This window comes from Pelodiscus sinensis, chromosome 11, assembly GCF_049634645.1.
Source record: "Pelodiscus sinensis isolate JC-2024 chromosome 11, ASM4963464v1, whole genome shotgun sequence".
NCBI lineage: Eukaryota > Metazoa > Chordata > Testudines > Trionychidae > Pelodiscus > Pelodiscus sinensis.
Genome location: NC_134721.1, coordinates 27,668,312 through 27,685,153, shown reverse-complemented (window position 1 = coordinate 27,685,153; position 16,842 = coordinate 27,668,312). Strand labels below are relative to the sequence as shown.

Here is a 16,842-nt window from a genome sequence, read left to right as displayed (position 1 = left end):
GCGGCTCCTGGGAAGATGCAAATGAAGCCCGGGATATTTAAATCCCGGGCTTCATTTGCAACTTCGAATGCCTACATTAGCCACCCTAGTTTGAACAAGGGGGCTAGTGTAGACATACCCTTACATCCTTAGTATGGATTCAGCCACAAAAGGTACTGCATCGGGTCCTGTATCTAGTGTTTCTGATTGTTCCAAACATCTGTAGGTACTTGTCCCCACGCACTTTTTCATAATCATGTTTTATGGAGAATTTTTCATTCCGACAGCCTTTTCCTCCCTTTGTGTGGTTAGGTGGTTATTCCGAATAATGGTGGTTATTCCGAAATAACAATGTAAGTGTCTACACAGAAATTCCATTATTGCTAAGTAAATTCGGAATAACGGACGACTTATTCTGACTTCTGCAAACTTCATTCCATGAGGAATAGCTATTTCAAAATAGCTGTAGTGTGGATGCTTACTGCTGCTATTTCGAAATCGCTCCTCGCCAGGGCCATTCAAAATTATTGTTGCCTTAGTGCTTCCTAGGGCTCTAAATCGAGGCAACACATACACAGTAAGGTAGCCTGTCTTGTACTAATTTCGAGGCTTCTCTGTAGTTTAGATACGCTATTTTGAAATAAGCTATTTCGGAGTATTTTTTCCAGAATAACTTATTCTGAAATAAGTATGCAGTGTAGACGTACCCTGAGATTTTATATCTGTGTTTCCTGACAACCATTTTTCTGAGTTACTGATTAAGTCTAACTGCTTTAATTCAACTGAGTTAGCAAAGATCTCAGCTGGTTCCTTGACTTCACAAGAATTGACAAGGAATTTTTCCATAAACACTCTTCCAGGGTACCACTCCTATGGACACCCAACCAGATTCAAACTGATTCTGAGGCTTGAAATTTTAACGCTTAATTTCTCTTGGAGTGGCGGTTTGTGATTCTTAGTCCACCTCAACAGGCCAGAACTTCTCTGGGTTACTGAGGCTTCCCCTACAGGCAAAACTTGGTCAGGGAGTGTCATGGTTTCAGGGGTGACCCTTGAGTCACAGATAACATGTACTCCTGCCTCCAACCAGGAAGAGTTACCAGAATTGCAGACCTTACAGGTATGTCTGCTCTTGTACTTCATTAACAAAACTTTTATTGTTCAGATGCTTAACCCTTCTCCCCCTCTTAAATTAATTTTTTTTTTGTGGCAAGTGAAAATATGAAGCTGTTTTGTTGGCAGGAACGCTCTCCTGGTGACAAAGTAAAATCTCCTTTTAGGGCATGGCACTTTTGCTGACAGAATACTTCCAACAAACAGCATTCACACAAGTTGACTTTAAGGGACAAGCCAGTGTCAACACCCTCTTGTTGCTAAAAGCTGCATAGTGTAAACATGCCCTAACGTTCTTGATTCTTCTTACCTTTTTAATAGGTAACAGGTTTGAAAACAAAAGGAAGTTTTTCTGTATGCAGTGCTCAGCCAACCTGTGGAGCTCCCTGCCAAAGGATGTTGTGAAGCCTGGGACTTTAACAGAGTTCAAAAAAGAACTAGATAAATTCATAGTTAGGTACATCAGTGGCTATTAGCCAGAATGGGTAGGAATGGTGTCCCTAAGCCTCTGTTTTTCAGGGGCTGGAAATGGATGACAGGAGAGGGATCACTTGATGATTACCCATTCTGTTCACTCCCTCTGGGCATACTGGGCTAGATGGTCTGATCCAATATAGCTGTTCTTAATTTCTTTTGCATCAGCTCTAGAGATCCTAATCTTGTACGGCACGTTAACCTCATGGAGATGTAAGTTGTCTTCAGATAATTTGAATTTGGTTTACAGTGTTTATAACAGTGTCTCTGATGAAAGGCTTAAATAAGTATGTTCCCATGTTTCTAAAATTTATTTAGAAGGAACTTTAGAAGGAAAATAAAAATTTCATCTTACAAAATAAAATATATATTATAAAAAATGATTTTTTTAATTACTTTTGCTCTTATTCTAGGAAGAACAATATCAGAGGAGTCATTTGAATGAAGAAAGGTAGGTCTGCATTCCATATCAATTACTTAAAGCAGGCATGTCCAAAGTCCGGCCCGCGGGCCAATTGCGGCCTGTGTTCCGGTTTAATATGGCCCCATAGGTAATTTGGCAATATCTATCTTTTATGGCCCCCAACGAATCCATATGTATTGAGATGAATACATTGTAAAATCTCAGTTAATGTCAGTTGGTCTAAATCAGTTATAAATATATTTGGACACAACATGTATACTTGGTGTTATGTTCCTGTTCATATTTTTTGAACTTAAAAGTTGACAGACAACCTTTATTACCAATAATATGTAATGTACTTTACAATGTTCCTGACATATATTTCAGCTTCCTGGATTTTTTTTTCATCTGGCCTTCAGATATGAAAGGCAGAGTGATTTAACACCTGTTTAGATGTGTCATCCATGTGACAAAATGAAAAGTATTCCGTTTGCAATAAACTTTGCATAAAATAGTTAATTTGCATTTAATTTTAATGGTTCAAAGAATGTCAGGCAAAATGGTCGGCCCTCACGCTTGTTCACTTCATCAAATCTGGCCCTCTTTGAAAAAAGTTTGGGCACCCCTGACTTAAAGGAAATTGAGAAATTGGTTATGTTTTAATGCAATTTTTACTAAAATATATAATTTCTTAATTAAAAGTGTATTCATTTTTCATTCTCAAGTAAAAGACATAGTCCAGAGAGTACTATTCTTGGTCAAACTATGCTTGACATCTAAGTATAAAAGTATGATAGCTAATCAGATGTGGAGTCTTTCAAATGTTCTTTGGATTTGCTTTAGGGTTGGATTGTTTTTATCTCTGATACCTCATTTGTAACTGGAATTTCAAATGTCAAAGATACTTGTTATAAGAAGAAAAAATATACATGATTCCCTTATGGCTCTCGAGAAGAGCTTTAAACATGAACGTAGGTGGTTTTCAATTCTACAAGGCAAACTAAAATGATTTATTATTAAAATACTGGATTAGTAAGTTAGTTATAATTGGAGGGGCTTACTCATGATTTCTGAATGGCTGAGATTGGCAATACTGGAAGTACACATTTTTGTAAACTATGCTTCTGCAAGCAGTGACTAATTGCCCTCACACAGACTACTTTAAGCACCCAAATGCAAAATCAATCAAATTCCTTATTGAAGAGCCTATTCCTCCAAATTCTCTGTGTAAGGAGGATATTGGATCAGATAAAAATGGCCTTTTTATGTACTTTTTTGGGAGCTAAAGGCACATATTAGGCAACTAATCATGCCCTCATTTTGGAATAGATCCTGCTATTTAAGAACAAGACCTATTTTTTTCCTTTCTAATGCTTCTGGAGGGCACATGAACTTTTGCAGCATATATTTTTTGCCCAGCACATTTATTTGTATTTACCTTCATAAAAGGCATTTAGAATTCATTTCATCCTTAAAAGAATAAGCACATCATTAAATAATATGAATTGCTTATATAAACTGCATAGAACATATTTTCAGGTATGGAGAGAATGACAAGCAAATGGCTAATTCTAGAAAACAGGTGTATTTGTTACATTTTTTTAAAATAAAAGTGTCAAATACTATAGAAGGAAAATGATAGGATGCTAGTCAGTATAGGAAAGAAGAGTCTAGTAGAAATAGAATATTCATGACCTGATTTTCAGGTCTGGCCATGCCTTGACACTGCTCTTGGGTCCAAGAGACCATTTTGGCTGGTGAGAATAACCAGAACTATGCTCGTTCTCTCTTTCATCAATTTTTGTAGCCTATGGAGTGACAAGGGAAGTAGCACAGAGTCACTATACTTATTCTTTGTCATTTGGGAATTCCTAATTACCATGATCCACTGAGGCCCATCAGGTAAAATGCATAGAGAAGGGGAGAGAGAAATTTAGATTTTGTTTATAAAGATACATTAAATATATTTAATTTATCATTTTAGGAGTACTAATAAAATGAAGCGTATTGCTTGAAAATGGCTATTTTAGTCTAACTTAAATAGTTTAAAAATGAGTAGTCCTGCGACACCTTAGAGACTAATAAAAAATATATATATATAATATCATGAGCTTTCCTGCACAAAACCCGAAAGCTCATAATACTATATATTTTTTGTTAGTCTTGTGGCACCTTAGAGACTATTTGTTGTTTTTAAAGTTACAGACTAACATGGCTACCCTTCTGAGGCTTTTGAAAATTGTTTTTCAGATCTAAATCACCACCTGTTCCAGCAGTTAAAAACAGACTACATGAAGTACAACAAAGACAGATAAATGCTTCTAATTTCACAATTCCAAATGGCAGTAGTGGAAGAGAGAAAAATAACACAGACATGCAACAGAAGAAATCCTCTTCTCCCATTATTGAACCTGAAAGACCATCCTCTTCTCATTTTATTCCCTATGTGCGAACAAATGAAATTTATTACCTCGATCCACATGCACCAATGACTAGACCTTCAACACATGATCCACAATATCGACAGTTTAATGGTACTGGAACATATTGTAAACCAATATTAAGATGGGAGATGTAGTTTATAGTGATTTAGTTTTAAGAGTTGTGTGAATACCTGATGTAAATAGTGCACTGAAATCTCTGTCATTTGTCCATATACATTTCTGTTTCCTGTATAAGCTGAGCACTTGGGCAGCCACCCAGGAGAGAGTCACATGCTGCCCAGTGGATTGGCAGAGTGCCCACAGCTGACCACAGACAGCAGCATATGTTTCTGTTGGTGTTGCACATCTGCAAATGCTTTGGTGCACAGAAGAAAATTTATTCAGCACATAGATGGAAAAACTTAGAGAGAACATTGCCTGAGACTAATCAATCAGTTGTAGCACACTATTGTACAAAGAGCCTGTACTTAGTAGTCTACCCATGGGTACTGTTAAAAGAAAATAAAGTTAACTTTTTATTAGCAATATATTGTGATGAACCATTATGGTACTTTATTGGGTAATACATGTGCATATAGATGTATTGGAACTTTTTTGGGAATTGAAATACAGTTTCACTTGTGAAATAGTTTTAGTGCTAAAAAAATCTGGCAGGGAAGGAAAATTTTGCTCTTTACAAGTTATGAAAATAGGCTGGAAGGATTAGCTTTTTATTGGTAAATATCTGTTAACATCAATTTCACCACACAAACCAGTACAAAAGTATTTCTATTGATAGCAATAAAAATTTACAGAGCACACAAAGAGGAAAAAAAATGTTGCTTGAGGATTTTGTTTTAAGGATATTTCCTTTGCATAGTTTGACATGTAATATTAATGATTTGTGTTTTAATGGTTATGCATGTCTACCTTTTGAATCTCAGCGTCAATTGGCATTGTCTAACCCGTAGTTGTCTGATTGTCCCATAATTTCTTGTAACTATAAAAAGTTAAATTTATAGAAAGAAAAAATGCTTAAAATAAACATTGATATTTTCCATTGCAGTTATAAAAATATCAAATTCTTTGAAGCCTTGATAAATATTCCTTGAAAGAAATCAAAATAGAACTGAAAAAATTACATAGTGTAATTCATAGAATCATAGAATACTAGAACTGGAAAGGACCTCAAAAGATCATCAAGTCCAGTCCCCTTCCCTCGTGGCAGGACAAAGCACAGTTTATATCATCCCTGATGGATGTCTGTCTAACCTACTCTTGAATATCTCCAATGATGGAGATTCTACAACCTCCCTAGATAATTTATTCCAGTGTTGAACCACCCTGACAGTTAAGAAGTTTTTCCTAATGTCAAACCTAAACCTCCTTTACTGCAGTTTAAACTCATTGCTGCTTATACTATTATCAGAGGCCAAACAATTTTCCCCCCTCCTCCCTGTGACACCCTTTTAGATACTTGAAAACCACTATCATGTCTCCTTTCAGTCTTCTCTTTTTCAAACTAAACAATCCCAGGTCCTTCAGCCTTGCCTCATAGCTCATATTTTCTAGACCTTTCATCATTTTTGTTGCTCTTTTCTGGACCCTCTCCAATTTCTCCACGTTTCTTGAAATGCAGTGCCTAGAACTGGACACAATACTCTTCTAATTGAGGCCTAATCAGTGCAGAGTAGCGTGGAAGAATGACTTCTCGTGTCTTGTTCACAACACTCCTGTTGTTGCATCCCAGAATCATGTTTGCTTTTTTTGCAAGTGTCACACTGTTGACTTATATTTAGCTTGTGGTCCACTATGATTTTACTTATATAATTAATTTGATTTATACTTCTCCTTAGATTCTTACCATACACCAAGACAGATTTTTAGCTCTGATCATGTGAGAGATCCACTTCTTAATCCTAATCTGGTAAAAAACAGAGACCGACAGCAGGCAATCCTCAAAGGACTATCAGAATTACGCCAGGTACAGTATGAGCTAAATCTTCAATGAACATTTTAAAGCTTTGTGTTTTTTCATAATCATTTACCATCCTTTTAGCCTTAGGGTACGTCTAGACTACATGCCTCTGGCGACAGAGGCATGTAGATTAGGCTACGCGGCATAGGAAAATGAAGCGGCAATTTAAATAATCGCCACTTCATTTAAATTTAAATGGCTGCCGCGCTGAGCCAATCAGCTGTTTGTCGGCTCAGCATGGTAGTCTGGATGCTCCACAGGTGACATCAAAGGCATTTGTCGACCTCCCAGGTAAACCTCATCCCAGGAGGCATTTGCATGTCTTCTTCCATTCACGCATTCGAAAGCAGAGCTTTCGAAAGTGAAAGTTGTTTAGACATGGCTTTTTCAGCGAACCCCGCCTTTGTTGAAAAGCTGCGTAAACCTGGAAAAGCTGCATCTAAACTACTTTCACTTTTTCCTCTTTTGACCGTTCCACGTAGTCTAGATATGCCCCTCGTGGGTTGATCTGGAAGGTGTAGCTGCCCATTTACATCAAAAGACTTAACAGGGCTGGCAGTCATATAGCAGCTATGAAAAATATTTTACTTTGTTGATTTGAAGTATGAATTGCTCTAAAACATTTTTCCTAAAATAGGTTTCCTTTTGGCAATACTGCAGCCTGTTTTTGGATACCCAATGTATCTATAAAAATAAGAAGTGACAGAATATTTTATGTCGTCACTTCTTAAGGGAATTTATTCAAAACAAAGGCATGTGTACATTTGTATAAGGTACATAAGGTTTGCTCTGTTAACTCTGGTGCACCAATCTCCACAAGATTTAGTGAAAACAACTTTGAATGAAATCTGTTTATTTTTAGTGAAAAGATTTAAGATGATTAAGAAGATATGCACTGCACATAAAACATCAACTGATGAATGAAGGCTACATACTTTTGTGGCTAGGAGTCAAGATACTACTGAGATGATGATGTTGCTATCCATCTAGATAATAAAACAGGAGTGATTTAGTGGTTCAAAGTAATATGCTCACTGCAGCTGGATACAGCGAGTCCTTGTCTAGCTAAAGAAAGTGAGATACTTGGGGTTCTTTAAGGATTCGGTCAAAGGAAATAAGGAGGAAAGGGGAACTTGGACCTCATCTGAACAGAAGCAAGGAAAGGGAAGTAGCATGACCAAGTATTGCACACCCTGGAATAACATCTGTTCTAGTGGTGGAGGTATTTATGTATCTCAGTGAGAACATTTTTTTCTACTTCAGGCCCATCTTTCTGCATGGCAAAGCCATTTGAGAAAGTAGACTTGAATGACAAGTGCAAAAGCTTTACGGTTTTCCTCTAATGGTGTGGCATGACTGGGTGGGAGTTCATGCTATAATAAAACTCCAATTGTGCACCCTCTAATACCCTACGGCTACATTGCGCATTCTTGTGCAAGAAGACATGCAAATGAGGCACAGTGATGAATATTGCTGTGCTTCACTTGCATACCTAATGAGCCGCCATTTTGCACAAGAAGGAGCAGTCTGCTACTTATTTTCAGGCAGAACAGCTCTTGCCCAAGAGGATTTCTGCACAAGAGCAGTATAGACTGCTCCTGGGTCCTACTAGCCCCCTAACCTCCCCACACACGGCTGCCTCTGATACAGCACCAAGGCAGAGGGTCCATGGGAGCTGATCTACATGAGGAGTCTCCTTAAAAGGTAGCTCACCACGTGCACCAACTCCGGGAAGTGGCCACTCTTCTCTTTCTCCCTCTCCTCTTCTCCCCACATTTTAATGTGTAACCTCTGAATTTTCACCAGTTACACACATTTATGTGAATAAACAGCCCTAGTTTAAATTACTGTAAAACTGGGCATTGCAGAGAGTGTTGGTGGTTTTTTTTTTTTTTTTTTTTAAATTCAGAATCAGTTTCTTTTCGGAGTGAATTCCCATTCTGCTGTTAAAAAATAGCTCAACCCTATGATCTGATTTACATTAATTTGCTAATGAGAATGTGCTAATGTAGTATCATATTTGATGTAGGGATATTAAATTTAGTTTAATCAATGAGTCGGAAGGCTAAAGGTCAGCGGGGGTGACCTAGTGTGAGCAAGGAATCAGCTAGCCGGGCTGGTGCCAGATCCCCACAGCTGCGCTTCTGATTTTTAAATGTCTTAAGAGCTGGCAGGCTCTTAATACGTTTAGGCTATGTCTATACTATGAGTGTTCTTGGCAAAAAATATGCTAACGAGGGAGTCATTTGCATGAGGTGTGATCTCATTTGCATATTTTCTGCCAATCCGTTTTTTCGCTAGTGTTTTTGCACAAAAACAAGCAGTGTGGGATATTTCCTTTTTGCACCAAAAAACCCTTTTTCAGCAAGATCGGTAAACAACCTTTTGTGGGGCATAAGGATCTTGTGGGAGAGTTTGTTTGTTTTTTTTGCACAAAAAGGAAATGTTTACAGTGCTTGTTTTTGTGCAAAAAACCCAGTGTGAACCTCTGGAGGAGGAGCACAGGGTGAGCCCCTGGGGAGGGGGTATGCCCTGGAGGAGGCATGTGCCAGCTTCCCTCCTGGGGATGGGGGGGGGGGGGTGTAGGGGACTCTGGTCCCCTGTTCCCTCTCCCCACCCTCAGAAACCTGTCTCCAAGCAGCCACTAGCACCCTTCCCCAGTACTATGGCCCCTGCTCCCAACAACACAGTTGGGCCCACATTAGTGAAGCTTGGGGGCTTATTCCTCGTTAGGAAAGGAATAACTCGTGTGCAAGAAGCCCGCTGTTCTGACTCTTTACTGTAAATTTACTTGCACAAGACCATACATGCAATATAGACGCGCCGCGCTGCAAGTCTTTGCACAAGAACACCTGTTCTTGTACAAAACGCCTGCAGTGCATGTGGGTTGGGAGAATGCCCACACTGACCGCCAGGAAAATGTAAACCAAACTAGAATTTTCTAGTACTTTAACAAATTTTTAAAACCTAAGTTAGTTTTGCTGTCCATGAAGAGCCAAACTGATTTTTGCTGAACATTTTAGCATCTGAAAACTGCAGATTAGCATAGAGCCCAGGAGTTACTCACTTCTAAATTTACTGTGTACACCATATGCAACATGCATACTGGAGTTGCAAAAACACCCACCAAACATGCTCCTAGGTCCAGAGTTAGAGATACCAAGTACAAGATAAGACAGGAATAGTGACATCCTTAGCTGTTGTGCACTGCCTTAAGACTAGGAAAGGCAGAATAATAATTTTAAAAAAAGGGGGGGGGAAGAGGGTGTGAATAGGGAGAGGAGCATAGACTCCTTCCCAAAAGCATCCGTGCCACTCAAAAGCATTTGCGGAAAAGAGCGTCTAAACAGAAAACGTTTCTGTTAAAAGCATTTGTGGAAAATCATGCCAGTCTGGATGTAGCCATGTTGTTTTACTCACACCACTCTTCAGAATCAGCTTTTCTATTTTTACCTATTGCTCTCATGCCTCCAGAGGCACAGATAGTTCCTGAGTTTTGATTTCCAGGTCTGTCTGTTGCCTTGCACATGTAAGCCAAGGCTAACATGTAAGTGTGCTGCCTCTTTTTTTTTTTTTCAAGGAATGACAGACAGAAGAAAAACAGCCTGCAAGTCCTACCACTTTTGGTACAGTTCAACTATTCTAGGTTCCAGCATTATTAAAAACCACTAAAATGTTTTTTTCTTGTTTGCAGCCATCCACCATAACAAAAAGCTGCAGTAGTTACACAATTGTGTGTTGTGGGATTCCTATCTCATTCAGTGCCTAGGATAGAGTGACTGAAGTAGAGATGTATTGCTTTTGTCTAAGGCACTGAGCTAGGTTTCACTTACTCTGCCAGAGATTTCCTATAGATGGAAGGCAAGATGCTCACATTTCATGTGAAAAAGGAAGCTGAAGTCAAACAGCATAGTCACCCTTAGTGAGGTTTTCATACCTTTGAGTGCTTGATGTAGGAGTTGTGCGTATATACACAAATTGCATATTTAAGCCAGTTATAGAAGCTAAAAAATATGAATAAGAACTGAAGTAGAATTGTGCATATTTTGTGGAGAAGGAACATTTAATTTGTACTCCTTATTCCAGGGTCTCCTCCAAAAGCAGAAGGAGTTGGAGACGGGTCTAATTCCCATCATTAATCAAGAAAACTTTATTTCACCATTTTAAAAAAGGTACACAAGCATACCAAAAAAGCTGTAAAATGTCATGCATGGCACTTTATATTTGCTACTGTAATTTACTAACTGCATGTAAATCTTTTTTAGCGGAGGTCTAATCTCCATTTAATGTTGCCTCCTCCCCAACTTGATTTTAAAATGCTTGAATATAATATATAATGCATTTGCTGTTTAGAATTGTCTTCTACAGTGAAGATTTAAGATTGTGGTAGGAAAAGTTATTTAAATTTTTGTAGAATTTATGTATTCTTGGTATAAATAAATTTTATTAAATATTTTAATGACATTACCAATTTGTTTCACTAAAAAATCAGAAGTGCCAGTTTTTCACTCTGTTGCCCCACCCTGGTATCTGTATGCTCTGTAGCTAAACAATGCACATACTAATGAGCAGCCCAGCACTCAAAATGTATTGAATAAAGCTAGCTAAAATGTATTACCAGTTTATAACAGGAGCAAAGGAGACACAGCCTTTGGTTTAGTAAAGCCACAGATTTATTTTTAAGTGTGAGTACCAGCTGATAGAAGTGCACAGTGCAGGTAATTCCATAATCATTTCAGTATGTTGCCAATGGCTTCTGCCAGCTTCCCGCCCCCCCCCCCCCTTACCTATCCTAGGCCTCAGCCAGAAACAAGGCACTTCAACCTACCCCCTGCTCCAATGAAGGTGAAGGGAAACTATAAAGGAGGAGAGGTGTTGGCTCCCTGTTATACCAGTCTTGAAGCCCCAAACTCCTCTCCCCCCATTTCAACTCTTAAGGATTTCTCTTTTTTAAATCCTTTACCTAATACATTTTATCTGATTATTAGCCCTTCTCTGGAGAATAACTGCAGTGGACATGTTCCAAAAGCAGCACCCACAATTAACTTGTCTGGGGACCTTGTGAAGAATGGGGAGAGGTAGCGGTCTCCAAATGCCCTTATATCAGCCAAACACTTTCCAGCTCTCAAGTCTGATAGGTGGACCCTCTCCTACCTGAATAATTCTGGTGCCCCCATTTACTACATTAGATGCAAAAAGATTAAGCCCTCCTATAACAGGCTTGAATTTAGCCACTTCATAGACTTGTAACCATGCAGTTACGTCCAGTGGCCATACTACAAAAGCTAAACTGACAAAAACAAACAGTCTTGGAGACAACACTAAATTTAGGAAAACCACAAAGTATGCCAATTAGTTGTATGATCCACCTATGTCTTCACAAGGATATATTTGTTTTAGTAATTGAGGAAAAAAATGTACTGGGAAGGGGAAGGAGGAGACAATTTAGCACAAACATTTTAAAGGAAAAGTTGAACAGTAATTAAAACTTAGGAGGATGGTCAGTTTAATGATAGTGTTCTGCTAAATGTGGCACTAAGTTCAGTATCCAAAAGTATTGAAAGTATCAACTTGAATTATCTACAAAAGTGTAAGAGAACAATTCAGCTTTCTGCCAGCTGCAAAATAAAAGAACCAGAGCTTTTACAGTGGATGGATATTTCCATGCAATTCTGGTAAACAGGAGATGTGAACAGATTGATTAGATGCACACAAAAATGGTATTGCAAAAACTGATGCTTCAAAATGTATTTTAGAAACAGAATATAAACACAAACAAAGCAAGTTGCTACTAAGTCCCATGTGCATGAAGAGTTTATTTTTTTTTTAAATGGAACTGCACCATTGGTTACTCTAAATTGAGGTATTTAGCCAAAATCCAGTACTTTTTTTATATATGTATTTTCATTAAAATAACTACACTCCCTTATCACTATGTAAAAACATTTTGTACAAAAATTGTGTCCAATGTCAAATAAATACATAACAGTTTTTATATTCATTTAAAGAAAAGTGGCTTGGATACTCTATTACAGTTTACTTTAAACAAAAATGAAGCTTTGCTATTTCACATGCTTTAGGCAAACATTCAGTTTTACATTAAAACAGACTTCAAACTGAAGTCCAAGTACAGGTCAAATACAAATGTAAAAACTTAAAAGTGCCAACAAACAAGATAATTCAATACAATAAATGTTAAAAAATATATATTTATTTCAATTTTCAGATGCTTCAACTGGTACAGGCCATCATGATTTAAATAGGACAGGAAAACATTTGAGTTAAGGACAAGAAACATTTAGTTCAGAGAATAAAATAGAAACTGTTAATTCACTTATTTAGAAACAGAAAGGTCCACAACAAACCCATAAAGTTTGTTTTGTATTTATTTCTATTTTGAAAATGGCCTGGAAGATTCATAATTTACATCCCAATTATTAGGAGAAGATGACTTGTCTGTGTCTATGCTCTGGCTATAAGCAGACAGAAAATAATTCCCACCTTCTTGGCTTTGACTTGTGGAAATTGGGTATGTTGTTCCCAAAAAAGTCTGATGAGTGAGAACATTGAAATGACTGAACTGATGGGACACACTTAACTGTCTACTGTAAATCTGAAAGTTGGTGAAAGGAACTTTTTCTGAGTTTGTCTCTCCTTCAGCAGAGCATGTTGTAGAAACAGGCATTATTGGCTGTATCTCCTCCAAATCAAGTTTAGAAGCTTTTTCCATCAACCCAATTTGTCCTTCAGAAGATAGTTGTGTATCGGTTTCACAGTTTTCTTTTGAATCTGTTCCACGTGAGCCTTTGGTCTCTGTCTGCAAAGCTTCTGAATGAGACTCATACTTTGAGGCATCACTGCAGATTTCTATTTGTGATGTTTCATCCCCTGAATCCAAAGACATGTCTTCCTCATCCTTTTCATCGCTTTCTACAAGAACTATATTAAGAAAGAGAAGTCCTACTCTATTGAAATATATGATTTTTTTAAAAAAGCTATACACTACTCACAGAGTGTTATGCTTCAGGTCTGTAAGTCCAATATCACTTAAGGCTTGGTCTTCTGCCACTCTTGTTCACTTACTCAACACACACACTTAACCCTTTGTGTGAATGTCCAGATATTCCGATGCTAAAAGCTTCTGCGCATTGTGTTCATGTTTAGTGTTGGGAAATCCCAACTCCCAGCTCCATAGGGGTTAATGTCAAAACAGCATCTAAAGTTATACAGTAGGTCAGTATTTGATAAGACAATTACAGAATACAATTACTGACATCCAAATTCATTTTGTTACTGTTTCTAAAGCTGTCATTAAGTTTACCCTTTCCTAAAAACAGAAGGGAATGTTATTTGGCTTTACACCTTAACCTCTCCATCAGACTCCCTTGGATACCGAATTAGCCAGTAATTCTGTATTTAAGATACCTCAAAATATTCCATCCCAGCTTCCCTTTTATATTGCTTAAAACAGAGTACTTGAGAGTTGGGATTTCCTCACAATATACAGTGTTCATTTTGTTGTAAGAGTAAAGACACACTACACTTTAAGGACACCTCCACCCCACTGTTCTGACTAATTGGAAAGAGAATAAAATATGCTGAATATTACCTGATTGGGTCTCAGGAACACCAGGTGAAGGAACGTTGTTTTCTTCAGTAATTGAATTGTGGTAGCCAACAAGATTTTTGAAGTTTTGCATAAAATCATCAACTGTAGCAACTACAATTCCATTATCAGCATAATTGGAAAATGTTTTGACATTCTTTTCTAGATTTACAAAAAAGAGAAAGAGGATCAACTTGCTAATAGCATAATATTAACTCTAAGAAAAAGATAGGTGAAAGTTGTGTTCTTACCTGTTAAGAAGACAACATGTCTTTGTTGTATATTTTGAGCTTGAAGTCTGATAAGACAGTCTAATTCTGGAGCATTTCGTGTTTGAGAGTCACAGTTATGATATGACAGAATCTCAACCATATGTTTCTTTTGATAGATACTCAGAAGCGTCAGCAGACTCAGGGCTTTAGCATTCATTCTATTTAGAAGAGGATGTGATATTTACATTTAGATCAAGATTCAAATTATGTAATGTATCACAAACTCCCTTCAGAAATATTTTCTTCATTTGTGATTTTTTCTAACAATTTCAAAACTTTATTATTTAGAGTACAAGGCTTACCTCCCAAGCTCCTTCAGTTTTTTTTGTATTTTGCAGTGGACTTTCCACTGCCATTTCCCATCAGGGGTATTGAGGTCCTCAAGGAACTTCAGGAAATGTTTAAGTTTGTCTGTTTTGGAGACAATTATTGTGCATTATACAGGATTTTTTTTTTTAATTACAATATAAACAAATACTAATGTGCCTTCCATTTTACAGATGTTGGATTAGCAGCTGACATTACCCCACTACTGAGCTTTGTAAGGACATTCTTATTTTTAAAATGCTCAGTTTAATGGATTAGTTTGCCTTAAGTCCACTAAAATTGCGTAAGCTCATATATGGGCTAAAATTTGACCCAAAGTAACTTATTGCCATTACGAGAGCCGTTAAAAAAGAATTCACTATTGCTGGGGTTTTTTGGGGGGGGAGGGAGCCGTGAGACCATGAGAAGTATGTAATCTTAAATAAAGGCTACAATTATAAAAGCTGGGTATGAATCTATGGGAATAAAAATGATTTGGTAGCATTACACAAAAAGCTTTATGTTGAGGCAGCTATTCAACCTGACCCACGCTGATACACTAAAGTTTCAGAGGGATAGCTGAGTTAGTCTGTAACTGGAAAAAAAAAACTTCAAAAACAATGAATAGCCTAGCAACACCTTAAAGACTAACAAAACATGTAGATGGTATCATGAGCTTTCGTGGGTATTACCTACTCATTCTTCAGATGATATACTAGAGCTACTACACTGACTTCTGCATCAGCAACTTATGAAATATGAATTGGTGTTGCTAATCCAAGTTGGACGTAGGCAACCATCTCCAGAGATGCCAATAATGAAATGCATATGAGAATGAACTGATTAACTCTCCTGGAGATGGCTCTTCCTAAAAGGCTTGGCAATCGGACCACAAGAAGTTTGCATTGCCTCTCTTCTGTAGTTAAAATGGAGGATTTCTCATTCTTAAATGCTGTCAATAAAACATGTCTCCTGCATTTGAAAGCATGATTTTAAACAAAAATCCTTACCAACTGTAACAGACTCTGGATTAAGAACAGATTCATCAGAGACAATGAAACCACCAGACACAAACAATTCATTGTAAGTGTGGTTTTTCACATCATCCAAGCTATCAACACCAGCAAAACTGACACATGAAAGCCTCTTCAGAGTTACTAAACCAGGTATCTGTTTAAAAAGATAAATGTAGTTAGAAGTATGATGCAGGGAGACCCGGGAGTGAATGCCTATGGAGTGGAGGAAGGATACCCCCACATACAAGGATTACAAACTTCCCATCACAATCACAAAGCTAGCTTGTGGGTTGAGAGACTTTACTTTTCAAAAAAATGTATAGTTTAGGCTAGGGATATAAAATTGTGGTTCATGAGGTAACCATTTGAAAAAAATGTTTAACCAGTTAGCCACTACCTTGCAAGGCAGAGGGCCTAGCCAGGTTGGAGCAGTACTCTCCTCCTTATGCAGTGGGATGAGGGCAAGGAGCTGATCCAGCCCAGCTGGGCCCCCATGGGCTGCTCTGGCCAGGCCAAGCCTGTGTGCTGCAGGGGGGCATGTTCCAACTGGGTTAGAGTGCCTCTCACCAACCATGACGCACTTGGCCTAGGGTGTCTCTGGGGTATGGCGGGGCTGCTAGCATGGCAGGGATCCTGCACATAGCAAAGCCATTGTCACATGCAGCAGGGGTGCAGATGTGGCTGCTGGGGCCTAGCCTGCAGCCGTGTTTGGGTTCTTACCACTTGGCCCGGTTATCCAGTTACCTATCTAGTAAACCAACTGCTTACTGGGTAACGGGTTAAGCATTTACATCCCTAGTTAAGGGGACTCTCTCTCTCAAAATAAAGCTATTACAGAAATGTTGGCAGAATGGGTGGGGAGTTGGGAAGTGATGACCAGGGCTCGACAAATCATTGAATCTACTCGCCCGGGGCGAGTAGATTTCAGCCAGTCGTCCCATTCACCGACAGCGCATGCATGCGCAATGTGGATCTTGCGCATGTGCAGTGCGGGGCTGGCGAGCAGATTTCGCTGCCATTTGTCAAGCCCTGGTGATGACAATACAAAAAGGTTAATAATCCACAAAATAGCTTTAGTCACTATCCCATCCAGTTTTTAATACCATGGCATCAACATAATATCTACGTGCAAGTAGTGAACTGACAGTTCTCTTCACCCATACCTAGTGCATCATAAAACTCCATGGAGCTTAATACATATTAACAGGGCTTGCCAAGCGGCGGCAAGCCCTACTTGCCAGCTGTGCGATTCTGCGCATGCGCAGATCACAT

The 16,842-nt window shown here is 38.3% G+C and overlaps 2 protein-coding genes across 21 annotated transcripts in view; one reads left to right on the top strand and one right to left on the bottom strand.

The window, feature by feature from the left end:
- CCDC66 (coiled-coil domain containing 66) overlaps positions 1-16,842 on the top strand; it is a 79,786-nt gene that overhangs the window by 48,271 nt on the left and 14,673 nt on the right. For 10 of the 14 annotated variants that reach the window (XM_075938893.1, XM_014577406.3, XM_025188557.2 and 7 more), the window contains 4 exons: positions 1,980-2,017; positions 4,220-4,503; positions 6,249-6,376; positions 10,457-10,829. In XM_075938893.1, coding sequence (XP_075795008.1) covers positions 1,980-2,017; positions 4,220-4,503; positions 6,249-6,376; positions 10,457-10,537 — 531 coding nt within the window. In that variant the 3' untranslated portion in view covers positions 10,538-10,829. Of the gene's footprint in view, positions 1-1,979; positions 2,018-4,219; positions 4,504-6,248; positions 6,377-7,232; positions 8,207-10,456; positions 10,830-16,842 lie in introns of those variants that run through there. The other 4 variants (XR_001368783.3, XM_014577397.3, XM_014577401.3 and 1 more) reach the window with 3 other exon arrangements.
- The window catches only part of TASOR (transcription activation suppressor), a 61,651-nt gene continuing 56,975 nt past the window's right edge, over positions 12,167-16,842 (bottom strand). For 4 of the 7 annotated variants that reach the window (XM_075938881.1, XM_075938884.1, XM_075938883.1 and 1 more), the window contains 5 exons: positions 15,565-15,724; positions 14,551-14,659; positions 14,228-14,406; positions 13,980-14,138; positions 12,167-13,309 (listed from right to left, as the gene is read on the bottom strand). In XM_075938881.1, the coding sequence (XP_075794996.1) occupies positions 12,762-13,309; positions 13,980-14,138; positions 14,228-14,406; positions 14,551-14,659; positions 15,565-15,724 (1,155 nt within the window). In that variant the 3' untranslated portion in view covers positions 12,167-12,761. Of the gene's footprint in view, positions 13,587-13,979; positions 14,139-14,227; positions 14,407-14,550; positions 14,660-15,564; positions 15,725-16,842 lie in introns of all 7 variants that reach the window. The other 3 variants (XM_075938886.1, XM_075938887.1, XM_075938888.1) reach the window with 1 other exon arrangement.